We start from the raw sequence: 23,379 nt of genomic DNA, 5'->3' as shown, positions 1-23,379 counted from the left end.
TTATTATAATTGTAATATATATTTAGTAAATGTTAGTGAGTGGTTCCAAGTAGGTACTTTTTAAAATGATTAAATAGGTGCTAATATAAGAACTGGATATTCAAATTATGTTTTCCTTTTTAATATTCCTGTAAGGAAATACAATATTTGACTGTTATAAATATTTTATTTGTTTTAAAATTGTGCCTTTTGTATTTTGGTTAATTACTTTTATTGTCGAGCTTTCACTTTTTTGTAAATAGTGTAATATTTCTGTGTACATACATGTCATCGTTAATTTATTATTAAAATTCATTTGTTACTTTGAAGCTTTTCTTTGAGCATTTTAATTTACCTTAAAGAGAAACTTTCGATAAACGGCAAAATAATTTATTTTATCGCAATTAAGATAACAATTAATAGCGGTGTATTAAATACTAATTGTGGAATGTTATCAGATTAAGACTAGACTTCTTGTAGCAGAACATTTTACAAACGTTTCTAATTAATTACCAAGGAAATAAAAGCAGTTTAATCACGAAACTACATATTTAACGCAGTTATTGATTTTAGATAAGTCAATTTTCGTTTGCTAATCATAAATCGAATTGCATTGTAACATATAAACTATAAAAGGCAATGTTTACTATATTTTGAGAACATACAAGAATAAAAGTTAACGCAAAATGATGACTAGTAACAATAATGACAATTGTATTACAACTAAAACTTACGATAAGGGAAACGAATATTAACATAAAAGTGCTTCAATGTAGTATTTGTGGTCTTTAAAAAAATGAGTACAAAATTTTGATAACACACACTTACATTGTTATGGATACATTATCTTAATGTTATTTCTTATTGATTAATATAGTTTCCATGTTACGTACTTTTAAAAGTATATATGTGCAATAAAAATATCAAATCACCTCTTCAGTTTACGTCACAAATTCAATTCTTTTAAAACATATTTTTTATGTTAAAAGTTGTATAAGAAATAATTATTTTTTAAATAAAAAGAACACTGCAACTGAAAAAACATATTAGTAATTTTTCGGTATTCATATATAACAGTAATTTCTCTACAATACCAAGCTTATTACTATTAAAAAATAAAATAAATTTAAATTGCACCTCCAGTTAACTAGTTATTGGTAAATAAAAGCTTACTAAACCAACCCTCTTGACCTTAAAATAATGATGAAATAATCTCGAAATAATGAACTTAATCTCCAAATGAACTTACGTTTTAATTATTTAAATAAATCGCATGATGGCAATAAAAATTTAAAAATAAGTCACAACCAGTTAAAAAATAAAAATAAAAAATGGCAGACATTGTATACTTCTCTGTTTGGATGAATTAAACATCATCAAAAATACCTCTAGGTGGTGGTCCTACCCTTCTATTACCTGCATCTGCCAAATTCCTGTGGGTACTTATACCAAATCTTGAGTCTATGTCATTTTCTGGTAGAAAACTCGTGTCTATTTCATCCGTGTTGAATTTCGTTCCATCATAAGACTCCAAGGCAACAGCGTCTCGCATCAGATTAGAAGTGGATGATCTTGTTTCTTGCATTTCCCTCTCTATTTAAGTTGAAATAACTACTAGATATATTTAATGAAGTAGCTAGAAATACTTACCCATTTCATTTGCATTTTGACCCCTGTATCGACTCAGATTATGAAATCTATCTTGCATTTCTCTTCTACGTACAAAAGATTCTTGTGCCCTTTGGCGTTTACGTTTCTCTGAAATTAAAAAAAAAATATATTTTAATAACCAAAATCAGAGAAGAGTATAAAAATCCAACCCTATGTTAAAAAAAAAACGAAATTTCAATCGTAACTACACCTCCAAATTTTAAAAAAGCATGCGTTATGGTTTTCTGAAAAAAAAACAATAAATACTAAAACCCTACCACTAGCTTTAGCATTCAACACTGTTTTTTCATGACCAGCGCTATCTTCTGCTTCTTTCTAGAGTTTCTATAAAATATATACCTCTTTTCATAATTTCTCGCCCCTCGTCTACTAAATCGGAAGTTATTTCGTCGTCACCAACAAACTGATGGAAACCACACAAAGATAGGACTCTTGATCCTATACTAATATAAGTGGATAAACAAAAAGCCAATATAGCCATGGGAAAATAAACGTTGAACCCATCCGATATTATACCTATTACGTCCATATGACCCATGACCTATAAATCCAAAAATATTAAGAAAGTACCACTTGAGATGGATCTCAATAATTACCTGAGTGTAGTGTGTTTCTAATACTTGTTTTTTAATAATGTGACTATCCATATGAATTAAACCGAGAAAATTCAAACATAAGGGCGGAGTCAAACGACATAACATCATACCAGAAAATATTAAACTGTATTCGTTTGTTTGATGATAAGGAGCCAAGTAATATAAATTTAACAATCTTATCTTTAAAACTGTGGAATAGGCACAATAACAAAAATACAGAATAACTACTCTTGAAAGTACCTATAGCAAAAAAAAATATATCTACCTACAATCTAAAAGAACATTTAAAATGTTACCTCGATGGTAAAATAATCATAATTTTTTTTGGCCACATTTACAATTACAGCAAAAATAGACAGAACTGGTTGCTTATTAAAAAATGTAACTTCAGACCAAACAATAGCCACAGATAAAGTCGCTGCTAACAAGGCTAAAACTCTTGTGGTGTAATTTTGCAAAATACATTTCCAATACCATTCTAAAAAATTAAGGAAATTTTATTTCTTAATTACAATAGGTTGAATAGAGGGATTAGATTCCCTCTGTAACATTTTTTTTAAGACAATTAAATAAAGATACCCAAAATGGCTACCTAATTTAGATCCATAAAAAAACCTGGTCATAGGATTTTTCTTTTTTGGAAACATGCGCTTAAATCGTCTTTCTCTAGATGTAAGGTTCTTTGCAATATCTTCAAGTTCAAAAACTTTTTCCACTAAGATACTCCAACGTGTTTCCGTCCTCTGCAATATCTGGAGAGATTTAATTACCTAAATAAGAAATTTTAATTTAAACGAATTTAGGTTCCAATTAAAACATAATTAAATAATTAGTTGCTGAATCATAATATATGTGAAAAATAAATGTAAATATTTTACAAAACCTAAAATTTAAATATAGTGCAATAAATAATAAAAATATGATCCATAACTTAAAACTTAAGTTAATTATAAAATTAGTTGCTTAGTTAATACTGTTAGCATCTTTTTAAACTTGTGAAAAATAAATTAAATAAATATTTTATAAAACGCACTTGTTTGTGTAACCTTATAAGAGACTTTTCTGAAGGTGCATCTACAGGTGTATCATCAGGTAATTCTCTGCGATTCATTTTTTCTTTCAACTCAACAGGTACTTTCTGCATTATTGTTTCAACATGTTGATATAATGTATGGCCAGGTTTCACTGCTATAGTTATGGCTTGTAAAGACTAAAATAAATCTTGAAATGTAAACATTGCAACTTTCATTTAAATAATTTACCTCTAAAACGTCATCTACAGTTTCCTCAGCTTCACATTTATCAGAAGACAGTTTTGCAACTTTAAAATAGGAGTGATTTAAAACATAAATAAGATTACCATTATTCCACAAGCTTCTGGGTACCTCAACAAAGGCATAACCCAGTAATAGTACTAACAAAAATAGACCCCAAGTGTTACTTGCTGAAGAAGCAATTGCTTTTAATTTTTGCCTAAAAAATATAAAGAAAAATAACAAAGTAGTCTTTAAATAATAAATTAATATAGAGACAGTACATTTTGAATATTTGGAAATTAAAAGGTATGTTTAATGTTGTATGATGAAGTTTATACTTACCAATCAAGGTTGATACCTGGTTTAAGAGCCAAATAAATCAAAAGTATACCACAAATAAATAAATAAGATCCATAATAAATAGCATTGTCAATCAAAGCAGATTTTAATTTTCCTTTGATAGTAAAATCACCAGCTTTACTGTATGACTGCATCATGGGCATAATAAGCCTAAAAAATATACCCCACTAGATGTAAACAAAAATATCTAAAAGTAAACTGCAATATTAATTTATAAATATGAACAAACTATTAACCAAGTTAAAAACTGAGAGGACCAATAGACAGTTCGCCATAAATTAGGAAATACTTTCTCTGGAACATGACTCCAAGGTTCTTCACATATTGTAGATGCATTCACACTTGAATTCAATTCAAAACTTACATTTTCTTCTAAACATTGCCTAAATACAGTCTACAACAAATATAGATACAATACTATCTTTAAATCAATTTTGAAATACCTTACCGATATAACATCAAGAGGCAATATAAAAATAATTAAGAAACTGAAGTACCAAGCTAACAACACAGCAAGTGTAACAATTACATGATGCCTAAACCAATTTCCATACCGATACAAAGTTGTTGAAGACAATACAAATGACAAAACAATATTAAAAATAATAGGTGTATAACTCATTTTTGGTAAGTCATTTAACTCTGGTTTTTATTGCTATTCTGAATTTCTCTTGCTTCCTTCTGCATACTTTCTAATTTTTGAAGTGTAAATGTTTTCAGAGGTACCAAACGAGGCTTGCATAGGCGAAAATCTTCAATGTCTTCAATTATAATTTGACCCTTGTTAGGTAAAATAGGCTTGATATCAATATTCGTTGACATTATCGGTTCTATTTCATTGTTAAAGACTTTCAACCGGTAACTGAATTAATTATCTCCAACTATAAGATATAAATATTTTGCAATATTTTTGTTTAACATAAAACAGCTGAAATTATTACTTGTCAAAATTGATTGCAGTTCCTACTTCTTGGTGACAATCTGGAAGGAAAAATGTTACTAAAAGCACCTAAAAGCTTAAAAGGAACTAATATCACTTTTAGTATTCCCACATTTTCTTTCAAGCATATCTAATCGTGAAGCACGCATGTAAAAACCGAATGTTAATTCCCTCCTTGACTTTAAAAAGAAAAATAAAAACTTTAAATGAGTATAGAGAAATTACAAATTCCATTTGTATTGTACTAATTACATCAAGTTTTTGAATTTCAAATAACAGGCAATTTGACGGACTTAAAATCACCAAATGAAAAACGGAATCCACTATCAAAAGTACATTCATGTCAAAATCAAAATGTCAAACTCAAACACCCCACTGCTCACTGGATATGTATTATCCTTGGTAACATGTAACATATATGCAATGTATGTAACTGATATGCTGTGTAGCAAGTAGAATTGTCGTTGATCATTAAAAAAATAGCAATAAAATGAGCGAATTTCTTAAATCTGCCTTTGATTATTTTAATGCTGGAACTAACGGAGAAAGTGAAAACAGTTTCGTAGGTCAATCAGTGGAAATTTCCAATGTAAAATTAAAAATTACAAAGGTTATTGCAGAAGGTAAACTAACCATAAAACATATTGATTTTCGGTTTGTTTTTTCTTACTATTATAATTACAGGAGGATTTGCTGTGGTTTTTGTTGCCCAGGATATTTCTTCAGGGAGAAACTATGCTTTGAAGGTGAATTTATTTATGTGCCATTTAGAAAAGTCTAATCCTATAGTAATAATACTTTTAGCGATTACTTGCTGCAGATGAACAAGCTAAACGCAATATCGTACAAGAAATAAACATTTTAAAAAAGCTGTCTGGACATCCAAACATTATTCAATACATGTCTGCTTCTTTTTTGGATAAGAACCAGACTGAGCATGGTCAGTCAGAATTTTTACTAGTAACAGAGCTTTGTTCAGGTAGTATAAGTTATTAATGAAATTTTACCTATTAATTTAAAGTTATTTCCAAGGTGGTTCTTTAGTTGAAATTTTAAAGATAAAAAATGAACCTTTTGATGCAGAAAAGGTGTGTCAAATATTCTACCAGACTTGTCGTGCTGTTTCTCATATGCATTCACAATCTCCTCCTGTGACACACAGAGATCTCAAGATTGAAAATTTGTTGTTATCAGAAGATGGTAATATCAAATTATGTGACTTTGGATCTGCTACTATTGAAACATTCAGTCCAGATATGTCATGGTCCACTAATCAAAGGTCATCTCTGGAAGAAAGTGTAAGGAAATATTAAATTTTAAAAATATTTGTTTTCATATTCGTATTCATATTCACATTTCTTAATATTGAGATATTTTTATTACTGTATTATGTTTATTTTATAATTATCTGTGATGCTCTCTGAAGGTGACAATGCAGCATGTTTGTTGTGTATTTTTGTATGTATTGTATTTTCAATTGTACTAATAAATTCTAGATGGCCAGTTTTACAACTCCCATGTATAGAGCACCAGAAATGGTAGATACCTGGAGTAATTATTTTGTTGGCCCTCCAGTTGATGTTTGGGCTTTGGGATGTATATTGTACACATTATGTTATATGAAGCATCCATTTGAGGATGGAGCAAAACTAAGAATTATTAATGGAAATTACACCATACCACCTGATTCACGATACACTTGCTTTCACAACATTATAAGTAAGGTTTTTTAAATAAGGAAATGTTCAGCATAGATTCAATATTGCTATTGCTATTGTAAAGCATTTCAGTTTTATGTATGTTTATATATATACACCTTTTACAATTGAACATAATTACATAAGAATAGTGTTATTGCATTATAAGGAAAAATATAATTTTATTTTAGAGGGATGTTTACAAGTTGATCCAAAACAGAGGCTCACCATTCTGGGTGTCTTAGAACAAATTGCAGCTGTTGCTGAGACAAAAAACTACAACTTAAAAGCACCAATTAATATAAAAATAAAGCAAAACATTCAGAATAATGTTAATAATACAGAAAGAAATGTTCCCCCTGCAAGACCAGCACCTCCCTCCCCAGCTCATCAAACAAATCAACCTCCACGCCCACCACAAGCAGTAAGTTTCATTTAGCTCCAAAAAAGTAACATGTAATATATTTCTTAAAGGTACCTCAGAGGTCCCTTCATCAGTCTCCTCATAGACAACCACCTCCTCAACAAAAACAACATCAACAACAATATCAAAGTGAACCTTCAAAATCTTATTCTTCACCTTCATCGGGTTTGTTTTCTTCCATAAGAGGAGGTGCGGGAAGTTTCCTGAAAAATTTAAAGGACACCAGCTCTAAAGTGATGCAAACTATGCAACAGTAAATTAACAATAAATATATTACAAAATTAATTAAGCAGACGTAATTTTCAGATCAATAGCACGAACAGATCTGGATATTTCTTATGTTACTTCTAAAATATTAGTAATGCCCTTTCCATCTGAAGGAATTGAATCCACCTATAGAACAAATCATATTGAAGATGTAAAGTTATTCTTGGACTCGAGACATCCAAACTTTAAGTATTCAGTGTACAATTTGTCCAGGCGTACTTATCAATCAAAATTTGGTCAGGCAAGGATTGTTGATTGCAGTTTTGCATACCCTGAACATTACAAGGCTCCTTTACTTAACTCATTATACCAAATCGTAGAAGATATTTACCAGTACATGGAAGGCGACAGCAGAAATGTTGTAGTAGTTCATTGCATGGTACATAAATACAAATTACTTCCTTAATACATTTCCTTTAATTTTTAAATCTAACGAAAGTTTGTACGTTTTGTTTTTTTTTTTTCAAGGATGGCAAAGCGACTTCGGCAACAGTCGTATGCGCTCTTTTGTTGTATGCTGGCCTATTCGAAATACCAGAAGATTCTCTTCAACTTTTCGCCGTCAAGCGAACGCCCCCTAATATGGGTCCTTCTCAACTTCGATATTTGTACTATTTATCGGACATTATAAAAAATCCTCCACTTTACCCTCATTCTAAACCGATTACAATAGTTTCTCTAGTTATGCAACCAATTCCCCTTTTTACTAAAGTGAGGTAGGAATAAACGATTATACATTTACTTATAAATTCAATTATTGCGATGTTTTCGAGTTGTACATTTTGTTTTGAAATTTTCTAGGTATGTATTTTATTTTTAAAGGTTTAAAATTGTTTTTCTCAAAAATTTTATGATTATAAATATCGCAATAGTGATTAAAAAAATGGCGTATTGAAACACAAGGCGATTTTGAAAACATTTTTAGGGATGGTTGCCGACCGTATGTAGAAATATATAGTGAAAATAGATGTATTTTATCTACATTAGAAGAATATGAAAGAATGCGTCTCTATAATTATACTGAAGGAAAGGTAAATAAGAAAATTAATTGTAAAGTGTAGTAGAAGGGAATCGTATTTTTAACAATCATTATCTGTTTAAAGTGTCTAATACCGTTAAGTGCTAACGTATGCGGAGATGTCTGCATTGCCGTCTATCACGCAAGGAACGTATTAGGGGGAGTCATGAGTCAGGGTAAAGCTACGGGTATAAAAATATGTAAAATTCAATTCCATACAGGGTTCATTTCTGAAGAGGAGACCTGCATTCGTTTTCCAAAGTATATTTTGGTATTAAAAGAAAAATAAAATATAAGCAAACAAAACCACCATTTTAGGAATGAATTAGATAGTTTAGCTGAGGGAAACGATCATTATCAAGATGGATTCACAATCATTTTGAACGTATTTGTATCAGATACAGAAAGAAAACCAAGTCAACCACCACCTTGGATAAAAGATAACACCACTCGTTCTCCCGATGTTCTTTTTAGTTCGCAGCTAGAAAAAGACGAAATTGTTGATAATTTCGGTAAGAAATGTAATTGTAATTAAACATTTTAAATTTCTTCTATCCTCTCTTTGTTCATTATACCTTTTCCTAAGTCACAACTCTTGACTCCCCCCCCCTCTTTTAGTTCATGACCTAAGTAGATATCTTCTAAAATTTGGAATCGAATTTTGATTTTAACATACAATATATACAGTAAGTAAGCAAACAAGGCCTTCAAAACCTGCTCCAAAACCGCAAAGACCAGCGCCTCCGTCACCAAAGCCTGCCCACGTTGTTCAAGAAGAAGTTAAAGAAACAAGCGATTCATATTTTGAACCTGTTGTAAGAGAAGTATTTTTCTTTTTTTGTAGTTATTGACTATCTAATTTTTAGTTATCTTCAAAAGAGCCTAAACCTTCCCAGACTTTGGAAGAGGCTGTTGATTTTCTTAACTTAAATGTCGATGTCACTGCAACAAATACAGCAACTTCTACATCAGCAAGCACTAATTTCGATCTTCTAAGTGATTTAGCAAGTAATAGTGACTCTTTTCAAACTTACGCCGCCCCTTCTAATGATGATGCAAACGATAAAAAAAGTGTTACTGATTTTTTCGATCCGTTTGGGAATTTGGAAGGGGTAGGTAATGAACCGACTCTTTTGGGCAATTGGAGTGGTACTACTAACGTCCAGCCAACTTTCACCCCACCTATAAATACTTCACAAACTTCCGAAACGCAGCCAAAACCCAAGGACTTATTTGCTGATTTTGGTAATCATCGCCAATTTATCATATGTATTATTGAATATTGATTTAATTTACTGATGAATTTTTACAGCAAATTTGGGAACTTTGAATAGTCAATGGGCTACCCAACAACAAACATCAACAAATGGGTCTCATTCACCGTTTCGTGCTCCTCCTACTACTCCACAGCATATGCCTTCCACTTCTCCCCAACACGGTTCGTCTATGTTTATGAATATGGGTTCTACATCAACTGATATGGGTAATTCCCCAAAAGTATCACCAAATCTAACTCCTCAACATCAAGCTAAATCGCCTGCTGATTTACGACCTGATTATAATAGAGCTCACTTTGATAATGCTTTTGGTAAAAAGGAACCACCTGTGGCGGCCAATTCAAAAGTGAAATCGGCAGATGTTTTCGAAGATTTGTTAGGTTCGCAAGGGTTTCAGTTCACAAGTAAAAAGGACAATTCCCCTAGAACTATTAATGAAATGAGAAAAGAAGAATTAGCAAAAGATATGGATCCTGAGAAATTAAAAATTTTGGAGTGGGTACGTTTTATTTCGTTTCTGATGTAGAATTTGTAAAATAATCTGTATATTTATTGTAAATATGCCAACAAAAGGGAATATTTTTAAGTATTTTTTTGTTCGTAGGTTGAAGGGAAGAAGGGTAACATTCGTGCTCTACTTTGCTCAGTCCACACCGTTCTATGGGATGGCGCAAAATGGCACAAATGTGAAATGCACCAACTTGTGACTGCGGCAGATGTTAAAAAGGCCTACCGTAAGGCATGCTTGGCGGTACATCCTGACAAGGTAATTAGAATATATAGTTGCATTTTATCAAAATTTATGTACTTCTGTTTTGTTTTCAAAAAATCTGTGAATCAATCTATGTATGCAGCAAGCTGGAACAGAAAACGAGAATATTGCAAAATTAGTTTTTATGGAACTTAATAACGCATGGACCGACTTCGAAAATGATGCATCACAGCAAAACATGTTTGCTAGTTAAACTGAATATACATTACAAGTATTAACTCTTTGCCGTAAAAAAATGCATTCCAGTAGTAAAAGCATCTGCATTGGCGTTAATCTGTCTTTAGAGATAGACCCCAAACACGATTAAATTATTTAAAAATGTATTTAATGCTGTATGTATGCAAAACAGATCAAATAATGTATAAAAAAACATGTAAAATTATTGTAAGAAATTGAATTTAATTGTATTAAGTTTTTACGTTGAGTAACTCTTGGCTTTTTAATCTTTTAATTTTTCTTAATGGTGAATGTCGGTTTTAATTTCCATGGCTGAATGTTTTAAATTGTTTTATGATATTATGAAAGGAATTATTTATTTACGTACAGTACGACTACGAATTTATTTTCGACCCTTTGTAAGGGTGTGTGATAATAGGGTATTTCTGTCCTTGTTGCGACTTTGTATAGAATTAAGTTATCAAAAAGAACTTAAAAACTATTATGTGATCAAATAAATTATCTTAATCTTAATATTTCTTTTATTTTTTATAATTGATTATGGTTGTTTGAATGATGAAAAATTATATTGATGATGAGGGAATGTAGTGTTCAATCTTAAAAAAACTAGTGTTTCGTATAGTATTTCTTATATTGACTGAATTAGTATCCATAATCGACAGTTGTGTCAATTTGAACACCCTGTATATATGGAGTTGGATATGTTAGACTTTCTTTTACAATAACGTATTTCTAACAAATTGCATATTTTTGTGTAAAAGCAAGTAAAGTTTGTATTTATTCAGGATATTTACTTCTTATAATCTCAATTCATGAATTTTAAATTACTAATGAGTACCCTGCATATGCTATCATTTTTACTTTAAACTCAAACTAATTAAACAAAACTTTGAAAGTTATTACAAATACGTAAACTAAATCCAAATATCATTAATGTTATTATTACATAACAATTTCTAAACAGGAATATAGAAAATTAATAAATGTTATTAAATTCAATGGTACTTTTTACACTTTCTAAATGGTAACTAAACAAAAGATAACCTAAAAAGTAGAACAGGATAAAATGGAAGATAATATTCAAAGTTGTTCAGCGATTTTAAATGTTGTGTCAGAAAACAAAGATATTAATTCGATAGTGAAGGAACATGAGCGGAGATCAAGTCTGAGTAACAGTAATTACACTTTTGATAATTCAATGGTAAAAAGTTTTATGTAGAGGTGTTTGGTTTGTATTAAAGACAATATTTATTTAGGTACAGTCTCCCAGTTTGGAGAGCTTTTCAACAATTCCCGATTCTGAAATAATTTCTGATTTAAATAGTGACGACGTGGATTTGTGCGTAAAAGTTGATAATCCTCAGAAGTACCTCGATACATTAGAGACATATATAACTTTCCGTATTACAACCAAAGCTACAAGAAGCGACTTTTTAGAAAATGAGTACGTCGTTAGAAGAAGATATAGTGACTTTGCGTGGTTAAGACAAAAATTGGTTGAATGTCATCCATTTTGCATAATACCAGTGAGTTCTTAAACAAGTTTTTATACAATACATTACAGTACAGCTTATTCTTTAGCCTCTTCCTGGAAAGCACTCTTTAATTGGACAGTTGGATAGATACTCAAAAGAATTCATATTGAGTCGAACAAAATTATTACATATATTTATGTCTAGAGTTACTGGTCATGAAATCTTAAATTCCAATGAACATTATAAAATGTTTATTACTGCAAATCAAATGGTATGTAAAAAGTGCAGAACAAAATTATAACACATTTTTCTTTGTATAAAACAGATTGTAAATAGGTACTAATTTTTAATTTTCTAAGGATTTTTCTACTCATCGTAAACATAATTCCCCAAAAAGCAATCCTACAGTAAAATTATACCCCTTTAACAATAGCAATCCCAGCAGAGAACCTTCACATTTAGTTATTAGAAATCAACAGTTGGAGTTTGAAAAAACTAAAGACTATCTAGACGTACTATCTGACAAACTTATGGCAGTAGAAAAGATTTCGAGTCGAATTAACAAGGAACGACATGATTATGTCACTAAATTGAATGAATTGTATCCTGCATTTGCTGCTTGGGCAACAATCGAGCCACAGATAGTTGGCCTTTTACAAAACATATCTACTGCAACAGAAAAAAATGCTTGGGCTCTAGGAAGCATGATTTCCAATTATGGAAAGTCAATGGCTGATCCTATTAAAGAATTTTTATTATACATTGATGTAGTTAAGGAAGCACTGCAGAGGAGAGAAATTTGTCAACAAAATTATGAGGAAAGTTTTCAAGAACTTATTAAAAAACGAACGGAAAAAGATCAGGTACAAATTAAAACATTACTTGATATAAAATAAAAACTCGTTAATTTGCAGTTATTAGCCAATCACTACAGTCAAAAAGCCGGAGCTTTTTCTGTTTGGAAACAACCTACTTCTGATGAGAAATTAGAAAAACTTGGTAAATATCCCTAATATGCAACTGTAAGATAAAAATTTTCATCTTATTTAGGTGCCCACATTCCTCAACTTGTAAAAAAGGTAGAATCTCATCAAGACGTCTTAGAATGCGCGAACGAATCTTTAAAAAGTGATCTACAGAAATGGAATATTGAGAAACAACACTGTTTAAAAAAAATTCTACTTGATTTTGCAAATAAGCAAATAGAATACTATGAAAAGACCGTATCTACGTGGGAGAATGTAACCAATGAATTAACCACTCAAAACTCCAGAAAAACGATAAGTCCCTCTAAATGATTAAATATGATCTCATTTATCATACATTCACATTCCAAGACTTAATTTAATCCCATAATTATTAATAAAATTAATGTAAAGCAGCTAAAAGAAAATGCTTTTATTTATTTTTGCTTATTGAATTTGTAAAATTACTTATTAAAACTGATTATAATTGTGATTTTAATTAATTCTACATTGCTAATTCATGNATAAAGAAAAATTATATAAAATACAATATATATATTATGCATGTAAAGGATTGGAAGAGAAAAAAGAGAGTAGGTTGATCAAACTGCAAAGGAAAATAAGTACCATAGTATTTTAATTATTAGTTATTTTTCTACAAATTCAATAATTTTACTGCAGGCATAGCAATATAATTCACGCTGCTTGATTTCAAATTCGTTGAAACTTTCGTCTTTTTTAAAAATTTGAAGTTGTGCTGATATCCAACGTGAAAAATCAGTTGCAGTGGCAGAATTTAATTCTTCTGAAGTATTATTAAGTAATGGAGCCTAAAATTTTAAATTCCTATTTAATAACTATTACTTATAATAGTATTCACTGATCTACAGATTAATTTATACATCCGTTATTCTGTTCTATTTTATTATAATGGGACATTCTCTATATTCTGTTATTTGAAGACAAAATTAAAACTAGTAGAACACTAGTATACAAATTAGTTTTGTAAGAATATAGTCATTCCCAGCAGTAACATATTGCCATGATAATTTTGGGCCTAAATTAAAATTAAAATAAAAAAATAAGAACCTTTCTTTTTCTCTTAAAAGTTATTGAGACATTGCTAGAATAGATAGTAAAATGGCTCTTGTTGGTAAGTTAAATTTTGTTTAATAAATCTATTCAAATCTTGTCCTTGTTTCTATACTGTCGCTCTAGAAAGTTATGCTGTATAAGTGAAACATACCTTACATAAATTGCATGCTTTGCTTTTTAAAACTGTTTTATCCAATGCAAGCTTATCACCAGTTCTAACAACCGTAGTAATAGTGGCAGGATAATTCAATTGCAAATTACTCACAAATGTATCTATTAAGTCTTGCACACTTGTGTTATTGAACTTCTTTATTTCATTGGGAGATACAACAAGTTTTAATTTGTTATATACATTATAAAAGGCTAGCTCTTTATCATCAAAATGCCTTAGGGGTCTTACAATAGTTATCTGGGGATCTCTAGTGTCACAAATACCCTATAAATAAATGTATTATATTTATACCAAGAGTCAGAAAATGCTTACTGTATCAAGAGGTAAATAAGCACCCCTCCCTAATGAAATACTTGTAAGTAAGTTTGTTGCAACATTTAGTGAAATATCAGGAACGAAAACTATACTGCAATTTAAATGTTTTGCTACTTCAGTTAAAAGCTGTTGCCTGAAAAATAAATTGCACCTGTATTACCAACACTTATTTTGTTTTTATTTCAAAGATTCTTACTCATATATTCTTTCCAATGTTTGTGTAGCTGTTGGATTATTGGTTCTTTTGAACGAGTTAATTTGTGGGTAATTTTCCAACATTTGTCTAAAATTTGCAAATAGTACTTTATCTAATTCTTGCCCATTGCTTATATATTGATTAAATGAAATAAAGTACAATGGAAAATTGAAGCTGCAAACCACATCCTCAATTTCCTTTAAAAATTGTGGTTCACATGTAGCTTCTAAAACAAAAATAAAAACATCTTAATATGGTTTCACCATAAACCTGAATGAATTTAGAAATACATTACTTGCTATATAAATAACTATAGGTCGGAGCTTTAATTTTTTTGGTGTTTGTAAATCAAGCGCTGACCTTAACATGTGTAATAGTGAAACACTCGAATGACCACTTCTAAAGCAAACAAGTACAAAATCATTTTTTTTAACCAAGTGATTTTTGCCTATGAATGCTTTAAACTTGTGAGCTGCTCCACTTAAAAAACATTCCTTACAATAAACATCTTTGTGTCTGAGAATAATCACAGGAACATTACTTTTGCATTTATTACATTTATCCCATTTTCTGAAATAGTTAAACTAAATACATACACAAAAACAATTTCCACAATTTATTGTTGAAGATGAAAAGACACTGTGACATCATCAGAATATAATGAATGATTAAATGCTATATGTATATCGCCGCAAAAAATTGTCGTTAAGAAAGTCTAGAAGTTATTTTTGTATACATTTTTTCTATTCATTTAATGTAGTTTCAATTAATTAATCGATTATTTTTTACTCACTTTAAATTTAAAGCAGGTGTTAATGTAAAATTGGCATTTTCAGTATCATCATCGTTACCTAAACTACACATAATAATGGAATAATTTGAAAATATGTTAATCAGGTCTGACAAAGACTACAAAAAACTTCAAATGACTTTTTACTGTTAAGTATATCTACATCATATATGCAGACATAATAGGTGTAAAGTGCGGTTAATAAAATAAGTGTGGTTAAAAAACTTCTCATACATCAAACTCCACAACATAAGTCCTACTAATTCTTCTTATTACTCGTTTTCCGTTGTGTCGCAACAATCAGTATCATATGAAGAGGGAATATTTGCAGTTTAAAAATTTTTTTTAACTATTCTTAAATCGTTCTACATTTTAATTAATCAACAGATTACCAAACAAACCAAACTAAATTTATTTAAGTAGGTTGCATTTTCTAATATATTCACTTTTTATCTCTTAAAGAAAGTCCAAACCAAATGTTTTTCCCCACCATCCGAAATGGGACTGCATGATGGCTGCAAGTCATCGGGAATTCCCACAACGTGCTTTATGTAATATTCTTTAGTATACGCTTTAATAACATTAAATAAAATTCGTTTTTGTTTCTTTGATTTGCTACAATTAAGTTCATACACACTACCACCATTCGGAGTTACTCGCTTATTAGCTTCCATTAACATAGATACAAAATTATCATCAACGTCGCTCATTAGTTCCACATCTTGTGTAAATTCCTTTTCATGTTTACGTGGTTGCTCTAAATATATAAATGTACTGTAATTTTTATAGTTAAATATACTATTTGGTAAGTTTTGCGTGGTTCTTGATCTAAATAGTTTTTCTCTTAAATTACCAGTTTTTAATAATGAGATAATGTTGCAGAACTTACAAACGTTTGGAACCCTATACATATTATAAAATTTGAATAAATAGAAAGATAAACTTAAAATTTTGGATGAATTATTAACAAATCAATTGTTTTGAACTTTTTAATCCAATATCGACTTGATTTTTAAATCAAATGCCAGTAAAAACGTAGAAACATACAACAGGTATGAGTAATTAATACATTCTAACTTACGATTAATGGTTTTGGTGTTTTTTAGCAACTTTTTTGATAGCATTATACATATTAATTTTCGACCTTTTAAATAATCTCAATGTGGATTTAAATAATAAAAATTAAAATCTATGGGGGTAATAATAAATTACAATTACGAAATAAAAAATACAAAAAATCACGATAAAACAACATATATTAAGGAATTTAAGATTATGATCAATGATTTTAATTTCAAACTTATATTCTCCCACCTTCTACCAACTCCATTTAGTTGCTAACGTTGCCAATTTAAACGGCCATTATGGCGCTGGCGTCGCTTACGTTTATTGCTATCTGCTACGTATTTCGTTGTTTCTATTCCTGTTCTTCGTGCCCTATTGTATTTTATAGTGACTGTCATTTGTCAAACGATGCAATTTCGATAGAAAAGAAAATTTAAATTTAAGAAAAGTTAAATTATTGCCCATAGAATATTACTTTTGAAAAATAACCAATGAAATATTAATAATAAATAAGTTGTAACAATGAGTAGTTTACGAACAGACCTTTTTCGTTTGACTCAACGACGCCTTGAGGATGAATACACAAGACGCAGTGAAATCAGTGATTCCAAAACTGAAACTATTGACTTTTCTAAAATTTGCCGAATCTGTTTATCAGAGGAAACACTGCATCCAATTTCTACATTATCTTTTCAAAAGAAAAAATTGAAAGAGTTACTAGAATTTGCGATTTGCACCGAGGTAAGCATACCTTATTCCATCACTTCTAACTTCTATTTTGTACTAATGAGCTACAAATATTTTACCATAGATGAACTGTTTATGATATGATACTCAACAGTTATAAATCTTCTACTTGCATAAAAAATCTTTAACTAAAAGAATGTTAATAGAATTTGAGTAGTGTATATACAAGAGGTTATTTTCATATTCTATGTGGATATGAATCAATTAAGTTGTTCTTTCATTTTCTATTAAACACGTTTATTAATAAAACTAAGTATTTTAACAAACTTATATTCTACAAAAAATGAAATATATAAAGGTGGCCAACGGCTTAAAACATTTTAAAGTTTTACGTTATTGTTCTACAAAATATAATATTTGATGTGTGTAGTAATCTAATAATACACACGTTCCCATTTCAGGTTAAAGAAGATGATAACCTCCCATTAAATATTTGTTTAAAATGCTATGCAGATGTAGTAACAGCATCTATAATAAAGGAGCTCGGACAGCGAAATGAAGCCTTATTAAAATCTTATGTAAGTTCTGCACAAATAATTTATAAAGAGGAGAATGAAGATTATAGCATGCAGGAGGAAGGGTATGACTATGACACTAATGAAATGCCTGAAGAAACACTTGAAGATACTGCTGATAATGAAGAAAAGTTAGGGGATGGCTACTATTTGGTATTTGACGATATGGACAATTTACTTCAATCATCTCTAGATGCTTCAGAAGAAAATGAAAATCTAACAAACAATGTGATTGAAGAAAATAGCAATGATATTGTTTTAAACATTCCAGAAAAAAAAAATAAATCTGCTAACAATGTCAATGACCACACATATTCAAGAGTAGCTAAGGTGTCTGCGAATGCCAATACCATAAATAAACTTATGAAAAGTGAACCTAATGGCAAAGAAGTTCAAACTTTTGAAGGGGCATACATAGAACAAATAAAAAGGACAATGGCATTTGAAAAAGAACAAGAAAAAGAAGTAAAAACTGAAGTAACTGAAGCAGAAAATCAAGAAGATTATGTATACATGGAGAATGTTGAAGACAATGAGGTGATTGTGGAAAGCAATGAAGACCAAGACCAGGAAACATATGAAAATGATATGCATGAGTTGGAATTGTCAGATGATAACAACGATACTTTTCACATTAAATTGTTACCTGAGTTAGTGAATTTTAATTATAAAAATCACTTATGATAATTTTGCAATAATTGTTTAATGTTTCAGGCTTATGACTCAAACAAAAACACAAACAAGTATTTGGTATGGTTGCAAAATATGTGAGCAATATTTCCCTCAAATAGCCCTACTGAAACGCCATATCAAAACACATATTACTGACAAACAGTACTTCTGTGATGTTTGTGGAGAAGGTAAAAACATTTTTTTTCTATAATTAAATTACTGTCAAGGTTTAAGAACCATAATGAATTGGTCACTGAGGTATATCCCTTTGATATTTTTACTACTAACAAAATGCAAATATTCTGAAAATTTCAGGTACCTAATTGACTTAACAATTTTGCGAAAAATTTAAAATCATTTTTAATGTATAAAAGTGCCCTTTTGGTGGTATAGTTTAATTTATATAGGTATATGATACAAAAAAAAATTGATGTAACCCAAGGCTTCTTAAACTTTTTTCATTCACGACCCCAAGAAAATAAATATTTTTTAATGGTTTACTTATTAGGTAATAATATACATTAAAATCTCTCGCGACCCCAGAATTTTGCTAGGCGACCCCATTTGGGGTCGCGACCCATAGTTTAAGAAGGCCTGATGTAACCAATCTATAGAAATGCTATTTTCTATTTTTACGTTTTTTTTTTTGGAAAACCAATTAATTTAAGGATTTAAAACTCACGAATTTGATAATACCTGTTTATACTAAAAATATGAGATATAATGTGAGGACTGATTTGTGCTTGTGGTTTCTATATTAACTAGTAGCATTTTTATAAAAATGATGTATTGATTTTAGGATTTGCTCAAAATAGTGTATTCACAGAGCATCTTAAGCAGCACCATCAGGATAATGAACAGGAAAAAGATACAGTCAAAAAATCTTCAGAAACTGTACAATCTATATGTAAAATATGTAACATAACATTTTCTTCACGTTATGAATTTAGATCTCACCGTGCACAAATGCATAAAGAGAAAAACTATTTATGTCCAACATGTGGCAAGATGTTTGCCACAAACACAAGTCTTCAAACACATACGAAGGCAGTGCATAGTGAAGAAAAGAGTCATTGTGAATTATGTCGTAAGACCTTTAGCTCATATGGTAAGAATACAGTGTAAGATTAAGTAACAGACACTTCAACCAATTTTTTATTTACAGGAAATCTAAAACTTCACTACAGCAGACACCATTTAGATGAAAAAAGACCTTTTAAGTGCACTTCATGTTCAAAGTCTTTTGCAACTCAAACTGACTTGAAATTCCACATGCAAGTTCACAGTGGTGAAAAAAATTTCATATGCCAAGTGTGTGGAAAAGGGTTCAGGTTAGTGCAAATAAATGGGACCTTTCCAAATGTAACTATTTATTTTATGGTTAATTAATTTCTTCTGTGTTATATATTTAACAAAAAATTACATAAGTTTGAAATCAAATATATCTTTCGAAGAAAACAAAAAATTGTAGCTGCGGAAGCCTGAGTGGACTGTTACTGATGCCGTAGTTTTTGTATCTATTGTACAAATTAACCAGATTCAATTAATTTTGAGTAGAAAAGAATTACAAAAATAAAATATCTTTTGTTTAATATTTTGGGAATAATGATATAAGTAGTTATTTGAGAAAGGCAGATTACTTATATTTTTAGGTTGCATTTTAAAGTGATTTAAACTTGACTTTTAACAGATTGAAAACATCATACAACAGCCATATACTTATTCATACTGGGGAGAGACCGCATCAATGTAAAATCTGTTTCCGGCGTTTCGTACAGCCAACCCATCTCAACTACCATTCTTTGACGCACACTGGCGAACGACCTCACGCATGTCAATATTGTGGCAAAACATTTGCTTTAAAGGGTAATTTAACAGTGCACATACGCACTCACACAGGCGAACGACCGTACGTATGTGATGTTTGCGGTAAGGGCTTCTACGATTCCAGTAGCATGAAGAAACATCGAAAGGGACACCATGGAGAAGATCTGGTCATACCAGCTGTACTATCAATCGTTAGTGACGAAAACAATGAGTCGTGAGGAAAATGGTTTAGGTTTATGTACTCTGAATGTTATTCCTTAATTTTCATTTGTCTATGTTAGACGAAAAAATGGTTTTGCCTTAGAGTCCAAAATTTTAATTAGTAAAACCAAATGAAATTTAGGATTTTACGGTATTATAGTTTTTTCACCTTACATTTTAATTTACATATGTAGACGCAGTTATAACTAGAAAGATAGACTTGGGTTAATTTTGATTCGTTTGTTATAAAAAAGTATGAATATGTTTTTAGTATTTCATATGTTATTATTATTTTAATCAGAGGTTTTTGAAAGAAAAAAAAAACAGTTTTTGATTCGTTTTTAATAAAACTTATGTATGTTCTTGTATAATGAAATAATAAATAAAAAATAACATGAGTAAAATATAAGCCACAAGGCTTTTCTTATTAAAAAATTGCGAAATCAGTATTTATGAAGAGTAACTTTAATGCTACAGCAGATCAGGAACTACTAGTGCTTTCCGTGTTTGGTAGACGCGTAATTCTGTTCACCGTGGCAGTACCAAAGCGATTGTTTATTGATTAGTGCAACATTCAATATTCATAACTTTGTAATTATAAATATGATTTTACTGCCGGGTATTTTTTGTAGAGTAGGGTGGTAATAAATAAAGCGGAAGTAGTGAAAATATAATTCCATATTTCATTTAATCTTTTATTTTTACTAATAAAAGTGAAACCGAAATTGAATAATTCGAGAAAATAGAAAAATATAAATTCACTTAACATTACGTGTACGTACAATAAAAAAGATATAGTAAGAGCTTAAAATTTCCAGAAGCTTGTCATAAAGAACACAGGATACTGTTAACGTAAACAAATGCATCATTGAACATCATCTTCAGATAAAATGCAAAATCGGCAGATCGGACAAACGTTATTGTTTACCAGCCATTTATTACCGCACTGAAATTGTTTTATTAAACACTTTAAATTATAATTAATGAAAAAATATTTACCGAATAATGGAAAGTATGTCCACATTTAAGTCGTAAAGTTTTTGAAGTACTGAAATTTTCATAACAAATTGTGCATACTTCTGTGAGGACATTTGGGATGCTACTAATAAAACAAAACGTTAAAAAATACTTGTACTATGTAATAGTTTACAAGGACATACCCTGAATTTTCCGTGTCTGGTTCAAGTATTCTTTTTACAGAAATCAAAATACTTTCCTTCTTCATTCCAGTAAATTTTCCTACGGTTTTTTTCACTGAAAGTAGCGCTTGTAACAAAGTTTCTTCGGTCACGTAAGGAATATTTTGCCAAAGGTACAAGAAAAGATGCAAAAACTTCATTCCTCCAACAGCCTTTACATTGGCAGATAAGTTCTCAATTTGTTCTTCGATACCAAGGGTAGCATCGTAGAACATTGCTTTATTTTTGTCCTTTTTCCTATCAGTTTCAGGAGAAAAATTATCTAAATCATCAAAATGAGCTTCACTGGTGCCTTGCGTTGCTCTATCAGTTTCCAAACAATCTGTCTGAATTAAATCCAAAGGCAATAAAGATTCTTTAATTATTTTGTGATTTATAGGTAAGTTTGAAGACTGAGTTTTCTTTAACTGGGAAATATTAGGTGAAAGAGGCGACGGTAATTCTTGGTCTGGAATTACTAAATCCATACAAGATTTGTTCGAAAGTTGTGAAACATTTGGATTAAGTTCACAATCTAGACTTAGATTTGGCTTGATGGGTTCTTCAGGGTTGCTCACATTTTCTAAGTTCTTGATAGGTAGGGTTTTCTGTTCTAACAAACAATTATCTAGAAAACATTAACAATGAAATTACTCTTATGATGTTTCAATAAATAAAATGCATACCATTTTGAACCATTTTTTTTCCGTTGCTAAATGTTTGTTGTGAGGCAGAGATATTTTTTATTGGAATTTGACTTCGCTGATATTGACCGTTGGGACGACATGCAGAACTATTTTGCATGTTGGACTATTAACACACAAGAATACATAACGGAAGTGAACTTAATTGAAAATAATTTACATAAAGAAAAGAAACTAAAATGGAGATTATGTGTATTATTTATTAATTTTATTTATACATTTATAAAAATCGCAAGTGTTGCTCTTTTTATATTGTATACAAATGAGTTCAAATTCGGAAAAGTAATAGTCGAAAAATATAAGAAAAAGTCGTCAAACTTACCCTCGATAATTGTGCATTCGTATAATAAACTGGAGCGGTTTCAGTATCAGCAGGTTGTTGATAACACATTTGATTATTGTTATAATGTGGTCTAAAAACAAAATGAATTAACTTCTCATTCCCTTCATTTGTGAATTTCAGCTTAGGATAATTAAATATACTTTATAATCTTTCATATATAATAGTTTATTATATAAAACTATAAATAATGTTCTTATATTTCATTGTCAGTTAAAGTGGTACCTACGGTTCATGATTTGGCTGATAATTTAGAAATGGGCTTTTATTTTCATGAAGGTAATTATATGAATGGATTACATGTAAAAAAGCATCGTTTAAAATGCTTTTTGGTTCAGAAATAGGAAAGTTACAATAATCAGGTAAATTGTCCAGTTTATTATAGTCCACAATTTTTAATAATTTCGAATTACTCTAAAAGGTAAGATTATTAAAAGAAGCAAAAATTACTTAAAATCTATCTTACCTCTACAGAAGCTAAATGTTTTGTAAGTAAAATTTCATAGCTTGTCCATGCTTGTAAATTTGTTTGGAAGTCTTTATACCAAGGCACAGAGCATGTAATATACGGAGCTACTTGTTGCAGCTTCATTTTCATGTAACAGCATCTTCTATGATATCTAAAGTATAAAATTAATGGGATTTAATTATTAATATATATATTTATTCCTTCCAAAATATACAATTA

At 30.1% G+C, this 23,379-nt stretch overlaps 6 protein-coding genes across 13 annotated transcripts in view; 3 read left to right on the top strand and 3 right to left on the bottom strand.

The window, feature by feature from the left end:
* Nucleotides 1–216: 216 nt before the first annotated feature.
* On the bottom strand, nt 217–4,584 carry LOC108733602 (LMBR1 domain-containing protein 2 homolog). Its single transcript, XM_018464835.2, has 11 exons — nt 4,311–4,584; nt 4,099–4,256; nt 3,845–4,012; nt 3,509–3,719; nt 3,280–3,456; nt 2,839–3,016; nt 2,543–2,724; nt 2,247–2,486; nt 1,990–2,191; nt 1,630–1,737; nt 217–1,572 (listed from the first exon to the last, which is right to left on the bottom strand). The coding sequence occupies exons 1-11, from the start codon at nt 4,482–4,484 to the stop codon at nt 1,346–1,348; spliced, it is 2,025 nt and encodes a 674-aa protein (XP_018320337.1). The 5' UTR covers nt 4,485–4,584; the 3' UTR covers nt 217–1,345.
* A 614-nt stretch (nt 4,585–5,198) lies between these two features.
* On the top strand, nt 5,199–10,595 carry LOC108733601 (cyclin-G-associated kinase). Of its 2 annotated transcripts, none has more exons than XM_018464834.2 (17): nt 5,199–5,425; nt 5,487–5,548; nt 5,607–5,781; nt 5,835–6,100; nt 6,299–6,521; nt 6,691–6,923; nt 6,974–7,176; nt 7,230–7,569; nt 7,659–7,906; nt 8,116–8,221; nt 8,294–8,469; nt 8,527–8,720; nt 8,896–9,020; nt 9,075–9,453; nt 9,521–9,984; nt 10,090–10,251; nt 10,340–10,450. In XM_018464834.2, exons 1-17 carry the CDS (start codon nt 5,293–5,295, stop codon nt 10,448–10,450), a joined length of 3,600 nt encoding a protein of 1,199 aa, XP_018320336.1. In that variant the 5' UTR covers nt 5,199–5,292. The 2 variants fall into 2 exon arrangements, with proteins under 2 accessions (XP_018320336.1, XP_018320335.1); XM_018464833.2 differs by having other exon boundaries at nt 5,201–5,425; nt 8,896–9,023; nt 10,340–10,595.
* Nucleotides 10,596–11,442: 847 nt separating this feature from the next.
* On the top strand, nt 11,443–13,322 carry LOC108733570 (sorting nexin-7-like). Its single transcript, XM_018464759.2, has 6 exons — nt 11,443–11,635; nt 11,691–11,960; nt 12,016–12,180; nt 12,269–12,772; nt 12,824–12,908; nt 12,960–13,322. The coding sequence occupies exons 1-6, from the start codon at nt 11,501–11,503 to the stop codon at nt 13,205–13,207; spliced, it is 1,407 nt and encodes a 468-aa protein (XP_018320261.1). The 5' UTR covers nt 11,443–11,500; the 3' UTR covers nt 13,208–13,322.
* A 167-nt stretch (nt 13,323–13,489) lies between these two features.
* Nucleotides 13,490–17,080, bottom strand: LOC108733613 (cytoplasmic tRNA 2-thiolation protein 2). 6 transcript variants are annotated; one of them, XM_025980453.1, is made up of 6 exons: nt 17,051–17,080; nt 14,948–15,051; nt 14,653–14,878; nt 14,454–14,589; nt 14,121–14,405; nt 13,490–13,704 (listed from the first exon to the last, which is right to left on the bottom strand). In XM_025980453.1, the coding sequence occupies exons 2-6, from the start codon at nt 15,018–15,020 to the stop codon at nt 13,522–13,524; spliced, it is 903 nt and encodes a 300-aa protein (XP_025836238.1). In that variant the 5' UTR covers nt 15,021–15,051; nt 17,051–17,080; the 3' UTR covers nt 13,490–13,521. The 6 variants fall into 6 exon arrangements, with proteins under 6 accessions (XP_025836238.1, XP_025836234.1, XP_025836235.1 ...); XM_025980449.1 differs by lacking the exon at nt 17,051–17,080 and adding an exon at nt 15,889–16,442 and having other exon boundaries at nt 14,948–15,222; XM_025980450.1 differs by lacking the exon at nt 17,051–17,080 and adding an exon at nt 15,446–15,869 and having other exon boundaries at nt 14,948–15,222.
* LOC108733564 overlaps nt 16,525–23,379 on the top strand; it is a 12,353-nt gene continuing 5,498 nt past the window's right edge. The window contains exons 1-6 of the mRNA XM_025980392.1: nt 16,525–17,248; nt 17,656–18,419; nt 18,484–18,629; nt 19,241–19,549; nt 19,607–19,772; nt 20,132–20,483. Coding sequence (XP_025836177.1) covers nt 17,030–17,248; nt 17,656–18,419; nt 18,484–18,629; nt 19,241–19,549; nt 19,607–19,772; nt 20,132–20,483 — 1,956 coding nt within the window. The 5' untranslated portion in view covers nt 16,525–17,029. The remainder of the gene's footprint in view (nt 17,249–17,655; nt 18,420–18,483; nt 18,630–19,240; nt 19,550–19,606; nt 19,773–20,131; nt 20,484–23,379) is intronic.
* The window catches only part of LOC108733594, a 4,164-nt gene continuing 1,689 nt past the window's right edge, over nt 20,905–23,379 (bottom strand). Inside the window, exons 7-13 of one of the 2 annotated variants that reach the window (XM_018464810.2) lie at nt 23,158–23,311; nt 22,921–23,105; nt 22,674–22,764; nt 22,334–22,457; nt 21,630–22,275; nt 21,469–21,571; nt 20,905–21,415 (exon numbers count right to left, since the gene is read on the bottom strand). In XM_018464810.2, the coding sequence (XP_018320312.1) occupies nt 21,335–21,415; nt 21,469–21,571; nt 21,630–22,275; nt 22,334–22,457; nt 22,674–22,764; nt 22,921–23,105; nt 23,158–23,311 (1,384 nt within the window). In that variant the 3' untranslated portion in view covers nt 20,905–21,334. The remainder of the gene's footprint in view (nt 21,416–21,468; nt 21,572–21,629; nt 22,276–22,333; nt 22,458–22,673; nt 22,765–22,920; nt 23,106–23,157; nt 23,312–23,379) is intronic. The other variant, XM_018464811.2, reaches the window with a different exon arrangement.

The sequence above is a fragment of the Agrilus planipennis genome, unplaced genomic scaffold (genome assembly GCF_000699045.2).
Source record: "Agrilus planipennis isolate EAB-ADULT unplaced genomic scaffold, Apla_2.0 scaffold41, whole genome shotgun sequence".
Lineage (NCBI taxonomy): Eukaryota > Metazoa > Arthropoda > Insecta > Coleoptera > Buprestidae > Agrilus > Agrilus planipennis.
The sequence above is the reverse complement of the archived record's forward strand: the minus strand, read 5'-3'. Positions and strand labels throughout refer to the sequence as shown.

Excerpts from the sequence above, each read along its gene's own strand:
- LOC108733602 (XM_018464835.2), bottom strand. The coding sequence starts at position 4,484 with ATGAGTTATACACCTATTATTTTTAATATTGTTTTGTCATTTGTATTG. Across the intron at positions 4,013-4,098 it reads TCCTCTCAGTTTTTAACTTG|GCTTATTATGCCCATGATGC; the intron begins GTTAATAGTTTG and ends TATATTTTTTAG. Across the intron at positions 3,457-3,508 it reads CTGTAGATGACGTTTTAGAG|TCTTTACAAGCCATAACTAT; the intron begins GTAAATTATTTA and ends GATTTATTTTAG.
- LOC108733570 (XM_018464759.2), top strand. The coding sequence starts at position 11,501 with ATGGAAGATAATATTCAAAGTTGTTCAGCGATTTTAAATGTTGTGTCA. Across the intron at positions 11,961-12,015 it reads ATCCATTTTGCATAATACCA|CCTCTTCCTGGAAAGCACTC; the intron begins GTGAGTTCTTAA and ends CTTATTCTTTAG. Across the intron at positions 12,909-12,959 it reads TGAGAAATTAGAAAAACTTG|GTGCCCACATTCCTCAACTT; the intron begins GTAAATATCCCT and ends CATCTTATTTAG.
- LOC108733613 (XM_025980449.1), bottom strand. The coding sequence starts at position 15,968 with ATGACTTGCAGCCATCATGCAGTCCCATTTCGGATGGTGGGGAAAAAC. Across the intron at positions 14,879-14,947 it reads TATAGTTATTTATATAGCAA|AAGCTACATGTGAACCACAA; the intron begins GTAATGTATTTC and ends TTTTTGTTTTAG. Across the intron at positions 13,705-14,120 it reads AAGCATGCAATTTATGTAAG|GCTCCATTACTTAATAATAC; the intron begins GTATGTTTCACT and ends TTAAAATTTTAG.
- LOC108733601 (XM_018464833.2), top strand. The coding sequence starts at position 5,293 with ATGAGCGAATTTCTTAAATCTGCCTTTGATTATTTTAATGCTGGAACT. Across the intron at positions 7,570-7,658 it reads TTGTAGTAGTTCATTGCATG|GATGGCAAAGCGACTTCGGC; the intron begins GTACATAAATAC and ends TTTTTTTTCAAG. Across the intron at positions 8,721-8,895 it reads CGAAATTGTTGATAATTTCG|TAAGTAAGCAAACAAGGCCT; the intron begins GTAAGAAATGTA and ends CAATATATACAG.